Source organism: Mobula birostris, unplaced genomic scaffold (genome assembly GCF_030028105.1).
Source record: "Mobula birostris isolate sMobBir1 unplaced genomic scaffold, sMobBir1.hap1 scaffold_943, whole genome shotgun sequence".
Taxonomy (NCBI): domain Eukaryota; kingdom Metazoa; phylum Chordata; class Chondrichthyes; order Myliobatiformes; family Myliobatidae; genus Mobula; species Mobula birostris.
In genome coordinates, this window is record NW_027278660.1 from 129195 (window position 1) to 146455 (window position 17261).

Here is a 17261-nt window from a genome sequence, read left to right on the forward strand (position 1 = left end):
CCTGTTTTTTCATGTCTGTGACCTCAGCCGAGGGTTCATCCCACATCTCGAATGGGATACCCAGTTCTACCTTGACTCCTTTGTTGACCAGATTCTTCAGAGTCATCATAGTCTCACTGGTACCCTGCGAACAGCAGCATGAGGTGGTCAGGGGCACATTGCAGTCGATGGCTTTCCAACCACACTGACAGCTACCGCACTGTTACACACGCACACATGCGAACACGAATAGCAGTACACACACATTTACAAACTACATAAAGTCCACCGACACAGGTGAACAATTACACCAAACATCAACACACACACTGATATACCCATACAATTTTCACTGCAGTATAAATTTGAATGTGTGCATGAATCTCGTGAATGCATGGAATATATTTGTACCAGTTACAGCACAGTATAAGTACAAGTGTTGAGTGCATACACAGTGCTTCCGGACAGCTTCTTCCCCTCCGCCATCGGGTTTCTGAATGGACAATGAACTCAAGTACACTACCCACCTCACTGCGTTTTTCTTTACTTTGCCCTCTTTTTGCACTACTTACTTAATTCAATTTTTGTACAGTGGTGTGCAAAAGTTTGGGCACCCTGCGTCAAAATTTATGTTACTGTGAATAGCTAAGCGAGTAAAAGATGACCTGATTTCCAAAAGGCATAAAGTTAAAGATGACACATTTCTTTAATATTTTAAGAAAACTTTTATTTCCATCTTTTACAGTTTCAAAATAACAAAAAAGGAAAAGGGCCTGAAGCAAAAGTTTGGGCACCCTGCATGGTCAGTACTTAGTGACACCCCCTTGGCAAGTATCACAGCTTGTAAACGCTTTTTGTAGCCAGCTAAGAGTCATTCCATTCTTGTTGGGGGAATTTTGCTCATTCTTCCTTGCAAAAGACTTCTAGTCCTGTGAGATTCTTGGGCCATCTTGCATGCACTGCTCTTTTGAGGTCTCGCTACAGATCTTCGATGATCTTTAGGTCAGGGAACTGTGAGGGCCATGGCAAAACCTTCAGCTTGTGCCTCTTGAGGTAGTCCATTGTGGATTTTGAGGTGTTTTAGGATCATTATCCTGTTGTAGAAGCCATCCTCTTTTCATTGTCAGCTTTTTTTATGGACGGTGTGATGTTTGCTTCCAGAATTTGCTGGTATTTAATTGAATTCATTCTTCCCTCTACCGGTGAAATGTTCCCCGTGCCACTGGCTGCAACACAAGCTCAAAGCATGCTCGATCCACCCCTTCTACACCCTTTTTTCTCCAAAACCTTTCCCGCGTCCTCACCACAAAATTCCACATCAGAAGTTTGCAAAGGAACATCTAAACAAGCCTGATGCATTATGGAAAGAAGTCCAGTGGACTGATGAATTTAAAATAGAACTTTTTGGCCGCAATGAGCAAAGGTATATTTGGAGAAAAAAGGGTGCAGAATTTCATGAAATGAACCCCCCTCCAACTGTTAAGCACGGGGGTGGATCGATCATGCTTTGGGCTTGTGTTGCAGCCAGTGGCACGGGGAACATTTCACTGGTAGAGGGAAGAATGAATTCAATTAAATACCAGCAAACTCTGGAAGCAAACATCACATCGTCCATAAAAAAGCTGACAATGAAAAGAGGATGGCTTCTACAACAGGATAATGATCCTAAAACACCTCAAAATCCACAATGGACTACCTGAAGAGGCGCAAGCTGAAGGTTTTGCCATGGTCCTCACGATCCCCTGACCTAAACATCATCAAGGATCTGTGGACAGACCTCAAAAGAGCAGTGCATGCAAGATGGCCCAAGAATCTCACAGGACTAGAAGCCTTTTGCAAGGAAGAATGAGCGAAAATTCCCCCCAGCAAGAATGGAAAGACTCTTAGCTGGCTACAAAAAGCGTTTACAAGCTATGATACTTGCCAAAGGGGGTGTTACTAAGTACTGACCATGCAGGGTGCCCAAACTTTTGCTTCAGGCCCTTTTCCTTTTTTGTTATTTTCAAACTGTAAAAGATGGAAATAAAAAGTTTTCTTGCTTAAGATTTTCTTTTAAACTTTTATTTTAAGAAAAACATCCACAAAAACCACAACCATAACAAAATCAAATTAAATATTGAGCAGCAAAAGGGAGAAAAATATAAAGGCAAAAGTAAACATCTACAGCAGAGATGCACCGCACCAAAAAACCTCAGTCCTCACCCCCTGAGAAAGTCCAGTACAGGCCCCTTATCCTTTTAAAGATGTCCCCTCTGTCCTCATTACATAGTGTCAGTCTCTCCAAATGTAAAGTATTTGCCAGTTCTCTCAGCCACAGATCGTACGTAGGCACAGAGTCCATTTTCCACATTTGCAGGATTAACTTCTTAGCAATCACCATTCCAAACAATACCTATTGGCTGAAGATAGGGAGCTTGTTGCTCCAAGGATGGCTATGAGTGGGTCTGGTTCCCACTGCTTCCCAAAAGCCTCAGAGAAACAGTGAAAAATACTTTTCCAGTATGCATAAAGCTTACAACATGACCAGAATGAATGTGACAAGTTACTGTTCACAGATTTACATCGACTACAAACTGGTAAAACATCAGGGTAGAAGCTGTGCAACTTTTCTTTGGAATAATGGAGTCTAGTGTTTTAAACTGTGTAAGTCTGTGTCTGACGTTGACCGAACGATCATGTATACTCTTTAAACACTCATCCCAGACCTCCCCTGTCTGTTCTAGACCCAATTCATCCACCCATGCCTGTTGAAGACCTGCAGTATTCACCCGAGCTCCATTATGTAGGATCTGATAAAAATAGGACAACCGCACTACGAGTAACAGGATCAAATTTATTTATTGCCGCCAAGGACTCATGTTTGTCTAAAACCTCGAAGTTAGGTATATACTTCCTAACATAATCTCGGATTTGTAAATATCTAAAAAAACTAGATGCAGCGATATTGTAAACTGCTTGTCACTGCACTAATGAGGAAAAGTTTCCATTAATATATAGGTCACCTACACTACAGATGCCTCTCTGTTTCCAGATGGGAAAAAAACAGTATCATTCAGGCCAGGCAAAAAGGAATGACTGTCACAAATTGGAGCGTCAATAAAAGTTTTTGGGGCCTTAATGTGTAGTTGAATCTGCTTCCAAATTCTTATAGTGCTGCCAACCACGAAGCTGTTACTAAAATGTGACTAATTAACTGCAGTGGGGCTATTAAGGAGAGCTGGTAAGGAAGTCTTCTTACAAAGCACTCGCTCTATGAGTAACCATGCTGGGCACGAGTCTGAGGTAGAGGGTGGGCCTTTTTTTCCACCATGAAAGAATGGATAGGTGGGCAGCCCAGTAATACATTTTAACGTTCGGTAGGGCAAAACTAACTGCTTCCTTGGGCTTTGACAAGTGTTTTTTAGTCATTCTAATGGCTTTATAATTCCAAATGAAGGGTATAATAATTGAATCCAATTGCTTAAAATATGACAGAGGAATAAAACATGGAATTGACTGGAAAAGATGAAGAAATCGTGGCAGTACAATCATCTTGATTGCATTCTCTCCCCACCAAAAAAATTAGAAGGGTTTTCCAAAAGTCAATATCTCGTTTAACCTGCTCAACTTTGTTTCGCCAATTCACTTGCAAAAGGTCATCTGGGTTTTTTGTAATAGTCACACCAAGATAGGAAAAATGATGGTAAGTTAGTTTAAAGGGAATAGACTGTAAATACGCTGTGTTAACCACTGCAGTGACTGGCATTAGTTCACTCTTATCCCAATTAATAGAGAAACCTGGGAAACTGCCAAAATTATTAATTAGAGTCAGAGGGCTGGAGATATATAAAAGGACATCATCAGCGTATAATGAAAGGTGATGTTTATGTCCATGCATAGCAATGGGAGATATCAAAGGGCCCTGTCTGATGCTAACAGCCAGTGGCTCAATGATAACTGCAAACAAAAACGGAGAAAGGGGACAGTCTTGACGAGTCCCACGATGAATTGCAAAAGGGGAGGAAATATTCTGATTAGTGATAATTGAAGCAGGTGGGTGTGAATAAATTATCTCAATCCATTTAATGAAAGATGGTCCAAATCCAAATTTCTTAGTGCAAACATCATATATGGCCATTCCACTTGGTCAAACGCACATTGCGCATCTAATGAGATGACTACAGCCTCTTCTGCATGCTTTTGTATATAAAATATTGAAAAGACAGTGCAAATTAAAATACACATGTCTACCTCGCATAAAGCCAGTTTGATCTGGATGAATAATACAACAAATGCGTTCTTTTAATCTATTGGCCAGGACTTTCCCAAGAATTCTGGTTTCAATGGGCAGCAGCAAAATGGGGCGGTATGGTGAAACCATTTCTGGATCACGGCTTGGTTTGGAGTCAGAGAGACATTGGCTTTACATAAAGTGGGTGGCAATCTGGAAGCTATCCGAGAGTGATTCAACATTTGTAAGAGCAGAGGCAACAATTTTGGACCAAATACTTTGAAGAATTCCATGCTAAAACCATCCGGACCCACTGCCTTATTATTGGGGAGGAAAGAGATGACCTTCTTGATCTCATCTAGGCTTATATCAGCATCAAGTGTATTTACTGAATCTGTTGACAGCGTGGGCAGATTCAGATTATCAGAAAATGCTTCCATAGCTTCAACGCCCAAACCGCCTTGTGATTGGTAAACAATAGCACAGAACTCCGCAAAACACTTAATTTTTTCCGGGTCCGTCAATAAAAAGCCATCTTTCACCTTTATACAATGTATGGCCCTGGAGGCCTGCATCTGTCTTAACTGATGGGCTAATAACTTATGGGGCTTTTCACCAAGCTCAAAATACCTCTGCCTGACTTGTGTCAGTAGTTTTGAGACACTCTTGGATATTATAGAATTATACTCATACCGTCAGGCAGTAATGTTAAGTAGTGCTGCTTCCTGGTTTATTTTGTACGAAGCTTCCAGACTTGCCAACTGATCATCTATTTCAGTTAACCTTTCCTTGAATCTTCTTTTTTCCGCTGTCTCATATGCTATTATGCAACCTCTAATAACCGCCTTCATGGCCTCCCAAAGAGTGGAATCATCAACACCGCCCACATCATTGGTGCTTAAGTATAGATCTATCTTATCTGGAAGATGAGAGCAAAAATCCTTATCCTTTAGCAAAGCATTATTTAAATGCCAACTATATTCACCTCTTTTGTGGTTCAATTTAAGTATAAGGGAGACCGGAGTGTGATCTGATATATTATGATAAGTGCAACCGACTACCGACAAGACCAATTTCAAATCTAACAGAAAATAATCAATCCTAGAGTAGGATTTGTGTACTGCGGAAAAATGTGAAAAATGCTTCTTCGTGGGATTAAGAAGCCTCCAAATATCCACTATGTTATATGATTGCATGAGTTTATTAAGTGTAACACTATTTTTAAGTGAACAAACTTGGGGACGTTTAGGGGAGGAGAAGATGGCGGCACGACGCAGCGCGCGCAGCCGCTCCAAAATGATATCGGCATTTGTTAAGTAGGTACCGTGCACAATCCTGATTTGATGGAGACAGACGTGAGAAGCACAGAGGAACATCTGGAGAAACTTCTGAAATGCCTGCTTCACTGCTGCTGCTACAGTGCGATCGAGAATCTCCGGAGGGGAAGGCCCCAAATCCTCGGCTTTGCCTATTGCCGGGGCCGGGGTCGAAGCGCTCGGCAGAGATGGTGCTCGGTGCTCAGATGCTCGAAGTTTTCAGACGGACTCAAGAGTCGGCTGTGGTCGGGTGCTTCCAGGGTGCTGCATCGGCAAGTTTGTGGCGCTGGAGGTTCATGGCAGGGAGAGTTTCTCCCTTCTACCGTCTGCGTGAGATGATGGGACTTTCAAGAGACGTTGAGACTTTTTTTTCCGTGCCCATGGTCTGTTCTTCATCAAATTACGGTATTGCTTTGCACTGTTGTAACTATATGTTATAACTATGTGGTTTTTGTCGGGTTTTTTTTGTCTTGGTTTGTCTTGTGTTTCTGTAATATCGTACTGGAGGAACATTGTATCATTTCTTAATACATGCATTACTAAATGACAATAAAAGTGGACTGCGTGTCCTCATAATCTAATCTATCTAGGAGGGAGTCTAAGTCTCCACCTGCAATTATGTTAGTCAGACAGATTAGGCATGGCCTTAAAGAGGTTCTGAAAAAGATTTGGATCATCAAAGTTGGGCCCGTACACATTCACTAGTGTCAATGGTATGGAGTTTAATATTCCACTTACTATTACATATCTGCCCCTCAGGTCAGCGATAGTTTGTGTGTGAATAAACGGCATGTTTTTTTCTAATTAGGATTGCAACACCTCTAAGTTTTGTACTAAAATTTGACTGGTAGACCTGAGATGCTCAGGAGGGTCTAAGCACTTTCGCTGCTGCTTTCTTAATGTGTGTTTCTTGGAGAAAATGAATATCAACTTTGAGTGTACCAAGATGTGCATACACCTTCCCTCTCTTCAGTGAACTATTCATCCCCCGTACATTGCAGCTGACAAGTTTAATCTCACCAATGCCGTGCATATGTGGATTAGATGTCATGTCTGCTGCTTAACAAAAAAAAAAAATATGCTGTATGGTCGTGGCGTAACACAAACTGTAACTCGAACAAACAGATGTGTTGTAACAACCCCTCGAGAAACACAAAAAACCTTCCCAAAAATAAAAACACACCAGGAGTAGTACTTCCATACCCCTAACCTAGAGTCAAAGCTACATCCAAGAGCCAACACATGGCCCGGAATAGTGAGATAACTACCCATTACTCACTAAACACGGGAGAAGCACCTCTTAACAAATACACTATGAAATATAAAAATAAACAATAACAATCGGTCCTCACCCACATCTTAGAGTGAGCTTATTTTTCAGTTCCTCATGCGCTGAACTAACAAAAAGTCTCCAGATGAAGCCACTATTGATCAACGACAAAACCAGTAACCCAGTGTTAATCCGTTTTTAGGTTGATACGGTGTCCGAGTGCCAATCTTTAACTACTCGGCTCAGGAACTTCTCCGCTACGGCTGCAGTGCTGAATATACTGGTGGTATTGTTAACTGTAACCAAACCTCGCTGGATACCGGAATCCATGCCTAATTTTCCTGGCTTTGCATTTCTCCTTAATGTGCTGAAAATCCTGACGTTTCTTCATGGTAGCCGAGGTTAAATCCGGGTAAATGAACACCTCTCCAACACTTAAATTCGCCTCTCATATGATTCGGTGGTATCCTCCATTAAAGAAACACGCTTACTGACTTCGGCTAGAGCTGCTGTTAGGTTCATGATTGACTTATTATGCTCTGCATGTCTCCCGTCTACCAAACTGTACAGCTTGTTTACCACCACAAGGACTTCTTCAATGGTGATTGGGACCGGGGCGCTAGCAGCATTAGCTTTAGCTTCTCCTGGGCCCGCTAGCTTTGCGGAACCCTCGCCAGAATCTTCCTCTCCTGCGCCCTTTTCTTGTTTCTTTCCTTTACCTGGCTTCGTCATTTCGTTCAGCCCGTTACAACTCATGTCAGTCACTTAAAAAATAAGAATTAACTGCTATTTGGGTGAGGCAAAAGGTGAAGGTAGGCGCAGCTCCCGGGACACATGTCTACTCCATGCCAAGACCCCACGTGACCCCCTTGCTTAAAATATTAAAGAAATGTGCCATCTTTAACTTTATGCCTTTTGGAAATCAAGTCATCTTTTACTCGTTTAGCTACTCAGTAACAGAAATTTTGACGTAGGGTGTCCAAACTTTTGCATGCCACTGTATTTCTTATTTTAATTTATTTTTTTATCAATATGTACGTTACCAAACAACAATTTGTCAGTGATACTAAACCAGATTTGATTTGTCACTGCTATACTCTTGCCAGTACCTTTGCATATCTCAGGCTGCCAGGTCGCTCAGCATGAACGTTGTACTGCAGGATCCTCTCACAGATGTTGTCCATTGCCTCTGCCAGCCTTGTCTCCCTGTTGTTGTGTGGGGGGGGAGGAGGCAGAGAGGTAAGGTTGAGTTGTTTAGGAAGGGCAAATGAATGAGATTAAGGTAAGTAGAGAGAGAGGTAAGGGGAGAGCAAGCCAGTGAGATGACCAGAAAGAGAAGGATGTATTAGGGGAGAGTCAGCAAGATAAGGAGGGGAGGACAGAGACAGGGAGACACTCTATGAGTACTCTGTAAACACCCCTTGGTCAGTTATTGGCCATGCATTGGAAAGCAGTAAATATAAAAACGATACAATGGTGTAACAGTAATGTAATATGCCTTTTCTCAGCAGGAAGCTAAGGACAGCTGGCCGTGCCCTGTAGGTAAACAGGAGGCCACAAGACATAACCAGTGCTGACCAACAGTTCCACAGAATTCTGGTGTCAACACCACGTGCTCTTACACGCAGTCCTGTTTCACATCACATTACCCAAAATGCTATACAGTACCAGTGACTGGGTTCAATTCCCACTACCGCCTGTAAGGAGTTTGTACGTTCTCCCCACAACCACATGGTTTCCTCTGGGTGCTCCAGTTTCCTCCCACAGTGCAAAGATGTACTGGTTGGTAGGTGAGTTGGTCATTATAAATTGTCCTGTGATTAGGCTAGGGTTAAGTTATAGTCATGGTCATACTTTACTGATCCCAGGGGAAATTGGTTTTCGTTACAGTTGCACCATAAATAATAAGTAGTAATAGAACCATAAATAGTTAAATAGTAATATGTAAATTAAGCCAGTAAATTATGAAATAAGTCCAGGACCAGCCTATTGGCTCAGGGTGTCTGACCCTCCAAGGGAGGAGTTGTAAAGTTTGATGGCCACAGGCAGGAATAACTTCCTACGATGCTCTGTGTTGCATCTCGGTGGAATGAGTCTCTGGCTGAATGTACTCCTGTGCCCAACCAGTACATTATGTAGTTGATGGGAGACATTGTCCAAGATGGCATGCAACTTGGACAGCATCCTCTTTTCAGACACCACCGTGAGAGAGTCCAGTTCCATCCCCACAACATCACTGGTCTTACGAATGAGTTTGCTGATTCTGTTGGTGTCTGCAACCCTCAGCCTGCTGCCCCAGCACACAACAGCAAACATGATAGCACTGGCCACCACAGACTCGTAGAACATCCTCAGCATCGTCCGGCAGATGTTAAAGGACCTCAATCTCCTCAGGAAATAGAGACGGTTCTGACCCTTCTTGTAGACAGCCTCAGTGTAGACCAGTCCAGTTTATTGTCAATTCGTATCCCCAAGTATTTGTAATCCTCGACCATGTCCACACTGACCCCCTGGATGGAAACAGGGGTCACCAGTACCTTAGCTCTCCTCAGGTCTACCACCAGCTCCTTAGTCTTTTTCACATTAAGCTGCAGATAATTCTGCTCACACCCTGTGACGAAGTTTCCTACCGTAGCCCTGTACTCAGCCTCATCTCCCTTGCTGATGCATCCAATTATGGCAGAGTCATCCGAAAACTTCTGAAGATGACAAGACTCTGTGCAGTAGTTGAAGTCCGAGGTGTAAATGGTGAAGAGAAAGGGAGACAAGACAGTCCCCTGTGGAGCCCCAGTGCTGCTGATCACTCTGTCGGACACACAGTGTTGCAAGTCAGTTAATCTGCCAGTCAGTTAATCAAGAATCCATGACACCAGGAAAGCATCCACCTGCATCGCTGTCAGCTTCTCCCCCAGCAGAGCAGGGCGGATGGTGTTGAACGCACTGGAGAAGTCAAAAAACATGACTCTCACAGTGCTCGCTGACTTGTCCAGGTGGGCATAGACACGGTTCAGCAGGTAAATGATGGCATCTTCAACTCCCAGTCGGGGCTGGTAGGCGAACTGGAGGGGATCTAATGTGGCCTGACCATAGGCCGGAGCAGCTCCAGAACAAGTCTCTCCAGGGTCTTCATGATGTGGGAGGTCAATGCCACCGGTCTGTAGACATTGAGGCTGCTGGGGCGCGGCGTCTTCAGCACAGGGACGAGGCAGGACGTCTTCCACAGCACAGGAACCCTCCGGAGACTCAGGCTCAGGTTGAATACATGGTGAAGTACTCCACATAGCTGAGGGGCACAGGCTTTGAGCACCCTGGTACTGACACCATCCGGGCCTGCAGCCTTGATTGGGTTGAGACGTTTCACCTGTCTTCTCACCTGTTCAGCTGTGAAGCCCATCGTGGTGGTTTCATGTGGGGAAGGGGTATAGTCATGAGAGCAGGGTGGGGAACTGTGAGGAGGGGTAGGAGGGGAGAGTGGAGTATGTGTTGGTTGGGGGCCGACAACAGATGGCTAATGTGGGGGATGGGCAGGGGCCGCAATGTCAAATCTGCTAAAGGACAGGTTAAGTTCATTGGCCCTGTCCATACTGCCTTCAGCTTCTCTGTTGCTAGTTTGCCAGAACCCAGTGATGGTCCTCATCCCCCTCCAGACCTCTCTCATGTTGTTCTGCTGGAGTTTCCACTCAAGCTTCCTCCTGTACCTGTCTTTAGCCTCCCTGATCCTGGCTTTCAGGTCTCTCTGTATTGCCCTCAGCTCCTCCCTATTTCCATCTCTAAACACCCTCTTTTTAGCGTTCAGGATGTCCTTAATGTCCTTTGTCACCCATGGCTTGTTATTTGAATAACAAAGGACAGTTCTTGTCGGAACATTGCAGTCCACACAGAAGTTGATGTAATCAGTGATGCACTCTGTTAGCCCATCAATATCCTCTCCATGTGGCTCACAGAGTGTCTGCCAGTCTGTCACCTCAAAGTTGGGGGATTACTGGGGTGGGGTGGCGTGGCTCAAAGGGCCAGAAGGGCCTGCTCCGTGCTGTGTCTCAGTAATTAAGTAAATAAAATGTTACTCTCTCTTCCCCCCATAGAGAATAATACAGCATGGAAACAGGTCCTTTGGCCCAACTGGTCTGTGCCGACCTTAAAGAGGGGTAACTTTGAAGGTATGAGACGTGAATTAGCTAAGATAGACTGGCAAATGACACTTAAAGGATTGACGGTGGATATGCAATGGCAAGCATTTAAAGATCGCATGGATGAACTACAAAAATTGTTCATCCCAGTTTGGCAAAAGAATAAATCAAGGAAGGTCGTGCACCCGTGGCTGACAAGAGAAATTAGGGATAGTATCAATTCCAAAGAAGAAGCATACAAATTAGCCAGAAAAAGTGGCTCACCTGAGGACTAGGAGAAATTCAGAGTTCAGCAGAGGAGGACAAAGGGCTTAATTAGGAAGGGGAAAAAAGATTATGAGAGAAATTGGCAGGGAACATAAAAACTGACTGTAAAAGCTTTTATAGATATGTAAAAAGGAAAAGACTGGTAAAGACAAATGTAGGTCCCCTACAGACAGAAACAGGTGAATTGATTATGGGGAGCAAGGACATGGCAGACCAATTGAATAATTACTTTGATTCTGTCTTCACTAAGGAGGACATAAATAATCTTCCAGAAATAGTAGGGGACAGAGGGTCCAGTGAGATGGAGGAACTGAGCGAAATACATGTTAGTAGGGAAGTGGTGTTAGGTAAATTGAAGGGATTAAAGGCAGATAAATCCCCAGGGCCAGATGGTCTGCATCCCAGAGGGCTTAAGGAAGTAGCCCAAGAAATAGTGGATGCATTAGTGATAATTTTTCAAAACTCGTTAGATTCTGGACTAGTTCCTGAGAATTGGAGGGTGGCTAATGTAACCCCTCTTTTTAAAAAAGGGAGAGAGAAACCGGGGAATTATAGACCGGTTAGCCTAACGTCGGTGGTGGGGAAATTGCTGGAGTCAGTTATCAAAGATGTGATAACAGCACATTTGGAAAGCGGTGAAATCATCGGACAAAGTCAGCATGGATCTGTAAAAGGAAAATCATGTCTGACGAATCTCATAGAATTTTTTGAGGATGTAACTAGTAGAGTGGATAGGGGAGAACCAGTGGATGTGGTATATTTGGATTTTCAAAAGGCTTTTGACAAGGTCCCACACAGGAGATTAGTGTGCAAACTTAAAGCACACGGTATTGGGGGTAAGGTATTGATGTGGATAGAGAATTGGTTAGCAGACAGGAAGCAAAGAGTGGGAATAAACGGGACCTTTTCAGAATGGCAGTGACTAGTGGGGTACCGCAAGGCTCAGTGCTGGGACCCCAGTTGTTTACAATATATATTAATGACTTGGATGAGGGAATTAAATGCAGCATCTCCAAGTTTGTGGATGACACGAAGCTGGGCGGCAGTGTTAGCTGTGAGGAGGATGCTATGAGGATGCAGGGTGACTTGGATAGGTTGGGTGAGTGGGCAAATTCATGGCAGATGCAATTTAATGTGGATAAATGTGAAGTTATCCACTTTGGTGGCAAAAATAGGAAAACAGATTATTATCTGAATGGTGGCCGATTAGGAAAAGGGGAGGTGCAACGAGACCTGGGTGTCATTATACACCAGTCATTGAAAGTGGGCATGCAGGTACAGCAGGCGGTGAAAAAGGCAAATGGTATGCTGGCATTTATAGCGAGAGGATTCGAGTACAGGAGCAGGGAGGTACTACTGCAGTTGTACAAGGTCTTGGTGAGACCACACCTGGAGTATTGTGTGCAGTTGGTCCCCTAATCTGAGGAAAGACATCCTCGCCATAGAGGGAGTACAAAGAAGGTTCAGCAGATTGATTCCTGGGATGGCAGGACTTTCATATGAAGAAAGACTGGATGAACTGGGCTTGTACTCGTTGGAATTTAGAAGATTGAGGGGGGGATCTGATTGAAACATATAAAATCCTAAAGGGATTGGACAGGCTAGATGCAGGAAGATTGTTCCCGATGTTGGGGAAGTCCAGAACGAGGGGCCACAGTTTGAGGATAGAGGGGAAGCCTTTTAGGACCGAGATGAGGAAAAACTTCTTCACACAGAGAGTGGTGAATCTGTGGAATTCTCTGCCACAGGAAACAGTTGAGGCCAGTTCATTGGCTATATTTAAGAGGGAGTTAGATATGGCCCTTGTGGCTACGGGGGTCAGGGGGTATGGAGGGAAGGCTGGGGCGGGGTTCTGAGTTGGATGATCAGCCATGATGATAATAAATGGCGGTGCAGGCTCGAAGGGCCGAATGGCCTACTCCTGCACCTATTTTCTATGTTTCTATACCATCCTCCCTACTGGGTCCAGTTGGCCACATTTGGCCCCTAACCCTCCAAACTCCCTCCCCACAATGCACCTATCCAAATGCCTCTTAAACGTTGTAGTTCTACCCACCTCGATCACGTTCTCTGACAGCTCATTTCAACGACTTGTGTGAAGAAGTTATCTGTCACTCTCCACCCCCCCATCTCACTCATCTGCTCCTCTTATGCTACCAGCCTCTCCCCTGACCTCCCCACCTCTTCCCCGACCTCTGTGCCTCACCCTCTCACCCCAATGGCGTCTTTTAAATCCTCCCCTCTAATCTTGTACCTGTGCCCTCTAGTTTTGGTTTCTTCAATGCTAGGACTAAAACCATAACTGTCTACCCTATCCACACCCCTCAACATTTTATAAACTTCTGAGGTCAGCGTCATTCTCCTGTGCTCCAGCGAATACAGATCTTGTGTGGCCATACCACCCCCCACAGTCTAGGTGGCATCCTCCTATATATCTCTCTGTGCCCTCCCCAGCTTGGCAATGAATTTCCTCTAACAGGTACACAATAATCAAATAGGGGCCTGTGCCTATTCCTGAAGTCAGAAACTCTTTTGGCCTGAATTTGAGAGGCAACACTGATCAACAGCAAGGCTCTGGAGTGAGGACACTCACGAGGTGTTATACTTGATCTTCCTCTTCCTCTTCCCGCTGTCCAGCACCTCTCCAAGCTCCAGCACTTCCTTGGAGCGCCTGGTCTTGTCCAGTGCGGACTGCAGCTCCACCGTCAGGAATTTGCACACTTCATATAGGAGGAAGGAAACAGGAGTTAGGAGAGGTCGACAGCAGACTTAAGATTCACACCCAGTGGCCATTTTATTAGCTGCATCTGCTCATTAATGTAAATATCTAATCAGCCAATTGTGGCAGCAACTCAAAGCATAAAAATATGCAGACATGGTCAGGAGTTGTTGTTCAGACCAAACATCAGAAATGGGGAAGCAATGTGATCCAAGTGACTTTGACCATGGAATAATTGTTGGTGTCAGATGGGCGGTTTGCGCATCTCAGAAACTGCTGATCCCGTCTCTAGAATTTACAAGAATGGTGCAAAAAAACAAGAAAAAAAATCCAGTGAGCAGCAGTGCCTTGTTAAGAGGAGGACGGCCAAACTAGTTCAAGCTGACAGGAAGGCGACATAACACAAATAACAATGCATTGTGCAGAGGAACATCTCTGAACACACATGTTGAACCATGAAGTGGATGGGCCACAGGAGTGGAAGACCATGAACATATACTCAGTGGCGACTTTATTATGTACAGGAGGCACTTCATAAAGTAGTCACTGAGTGTACGTGGGTACAACAGGGATGTCCCAGTGAACTTCCAACTGCCTTTGGCTGACTAGCCACACAGCCGATCACGTGGCAGCAACTCAATGCATAAAAGAATGCGGACATGGTCAGGAGGTTCAGTTGTTGTTCAAATCAAACATCAGAATGGGGAAGCAATGTCATCCAAGTAACTTTGACTGTGGAATGATTGTTGGTGCCAGATGGGGAGATTTGAGCATCTCAGAAGCTGCTGATTTTCTGGCATTTTCATCCACAACAGTGTCTAGAGTTTAAAGAGAATGGTGCAAAAAACACAAACACACCTAGTGAGCCATAGTTCTGTGAGAGTTCAGAGGAGAATGGTCAGGCTGGTTCAAGCTGACAGGAAGGCAACAGTAAGCACACATTACAACAGCAGTGTGCAGAAGAGCATCTCAGAACGTACATGTTGAACCTTGAAGTGGATGGGCTGCAGCAGGAGACCACACTGGGTTTTACTCCTCTTCTTAATAAAGTGACCACTCGTTGTGTCGGTCCACAGCAAATTTCTACATTATTCCAATGATGCCGACTGGTGCTTCTAGGACACTCCCCTCACCTTCCAGAAACACATTAACACCACAAGACTTGGGAGCAGCATTAGCCCATTCAGCCCAGTGAATCTGTCCCATCAGGATTTATTTTCCCTCTCAACCCCATTCTCCTGCCTGCTCCCGGTAACCTTTGACAACCCAACAAATCTAAATATACCCAAAGACCTGGCCTCCACAGTCGTTTGTGGCAACAAATTACACAGAATCACCACTCTCTTTCTAAAGAAATTCCTCCTCATCTCTGTTCTAAACAGATGTCCCTCTATTCTAAGGCTGAGCCTCAGTTCCTACACTCACCCATTCTAGAAGAAACATCCTCTCTACCTAGGCCGGGGAATACCCCCCTCCCCACCTGCCATGGACAAATACCATTAAGCAAGGGGTTGGCAAGCCATGACCTAGGCATTTCAACATTCAATAGGTTTAATGAGATCACCCCTCACTCTTCTAAACTCCCAACAAGTCCAGGCCCAAAGCCATCAAACTGTCTTCATACATTAACCCTTTCATTTCTGGAATCATTCTCCTGAAGCCCTTTGGACTTGCATACTGAATTTAACAAGCTGATCGTGCTACAAAGAGTGAAGAGGAGATTTCGCAGAGACAAGAGATTTTGTAGATGATGGAAATCTTGAGCAGGAAAAAAATACGCTGGAGGAACTCAGCAGATCAAGAGCATCAATGAAGGGAAATGTCCTGGACTGAGACCCTTCACCAGGACTGTTAAGGAAAGGAGCAGAAACAAGAATAATGTGATGGAGAGGGAGAAGTACAAGCTGACAGGAAGAGTACATAGCAGCTCATGACGATGGGGCAAGAACAGAGGGGGTGGGAGGGCAATTAGAATGGGCGAAAAGTAGTCAGGAGTGGCTAATGCACTTTAGAGATACCAGTAGTCACGCTATCAGATTGGCGGTTACCCAGACAGAACAAGGTGTTGCTTCTCCAACCTGCATTTGGCTCACTGTGGCAATAGGGGAAACCATGGACCGACATATCGGAATGGGAATGGGAAGTCACCTGAGAAGCGACTTGGATCTGCTTTAATTTGCCTACCAGCACAACAGGTCCATGGCAGATGCCATCTCACTGGCTCTTCGCTCAACCCTGGAACATCTGGGCAGCAAAGATGCAGATATCAAGAAGCTCTCTATTGACTACAGCTCAGCATTCCATACCATCATCCCCTCACAACTAATCAATAGACTCCAAGACCTTGGCCTCAATACCTCCTTGTTCAATTGAATCCTGATTTCCTTACTTGCACAGCCCAGTCAGTTTGGATTGGCAACATCTCCATCAGCCAAGTGCACCACAAGGCTGTGTGCTCAGCCTCTAAACCTGGTGGTATGAGTCCAGAAACTCCTGTACCTGCTTCCTGATGGCAGCAACAAGAAGAGAGCATACCTAATCTAATCTAATCCAATCCAATCCTGCTTTACTCACTTTACATTATGATTGTGTGACTAAGCACAACCCAATACCACATTTAAGTTGCTGATGTCACCACAGTCATAGGCGGAATCAAACATAACGATGAATTAGCATATCAGAGGGAGACTGAAAATTTGGCTGACTGGTGACATAATAAAAAGCTCTGACCCAATGTCAGCAAGACCAAGGAGTTGATTATTGACTTAAGGAGGAGGAAACCAGAGGTCCAACAGCCAATCTCAGAAGTGAAGATGGTCATCAACTTTAAATTCCTTTGTAGTGGGGAGTATACTGACTAGCTGCAATACAGCCTGATGTGGAAACACAATTGCCTTGAATGGAAAATCCCACAAAAGGTAGTGGATACGTCCCAGTACATCACAGGTAAAGCCTTACCCACCATTAAGCACATCCACATGAAATGCTGTTGTAGAAAAGCAGCATCCATCATCAGGGAGCCCCACCACCCAGGTATGCTCTCTTCTTGTTGCTGTCATCAGGAGGGAGGTACAGGAGTTTCTCCAGGTTTAGGTGCAGTTATTATTCCTCAACCATCAGGCTCTCAAACCAGAGGGGATAACTTCACTTGGCCCTTCACTGAAATGTTCCCACAACCCAAGGCTCACTTTCAAGGACTCTTCATCTCATGTTCGCAATATTTATTACTTATTATTTCTTTCTTTTTATATTTACAGTTTGTTGTATTTTGCACACTGGTTGAACACCCAAGTTGCTGCAGTCTTTTAGTGGTTCTATTATGGATTTATTGAGTATGCCCGCAAGAAAATGGATCTCAGGGTTGTATATGGTG

General features: G+C 44.4%; 1 protein-coding gene across 1 annotated transcript in view; it reads right to left on the bottom strand.

The window, feature by feature from the left end:
- Positions 1 to 13889, bottom strand: part of cnpy4 (canopy FGF signaling regulator 4) — a gene marked incomplete at its 5' end in the record, with an annotated part of 23735 nt that extends 9846 nt beyond the window's left edge. Inside the window, 3 exons of the mRNA XM_072251008.1 lie at positions 2 to 124; positions 7885 to 7981; positions 13763 to 13889. Of these exons, the coding sequence (XP_072107109.1) occupies positions 2 to 124; positions 7885 to 7981; positions 13763 to 13889 (347 nt within the window). The remainder of the gene's footprint in view (position 1; positions 125 to 7884; positions 7982 to 13762) is intronic.
- Between the last annotated feature and the right edge of the window lie 3372 nt (positions 13890 to 17261).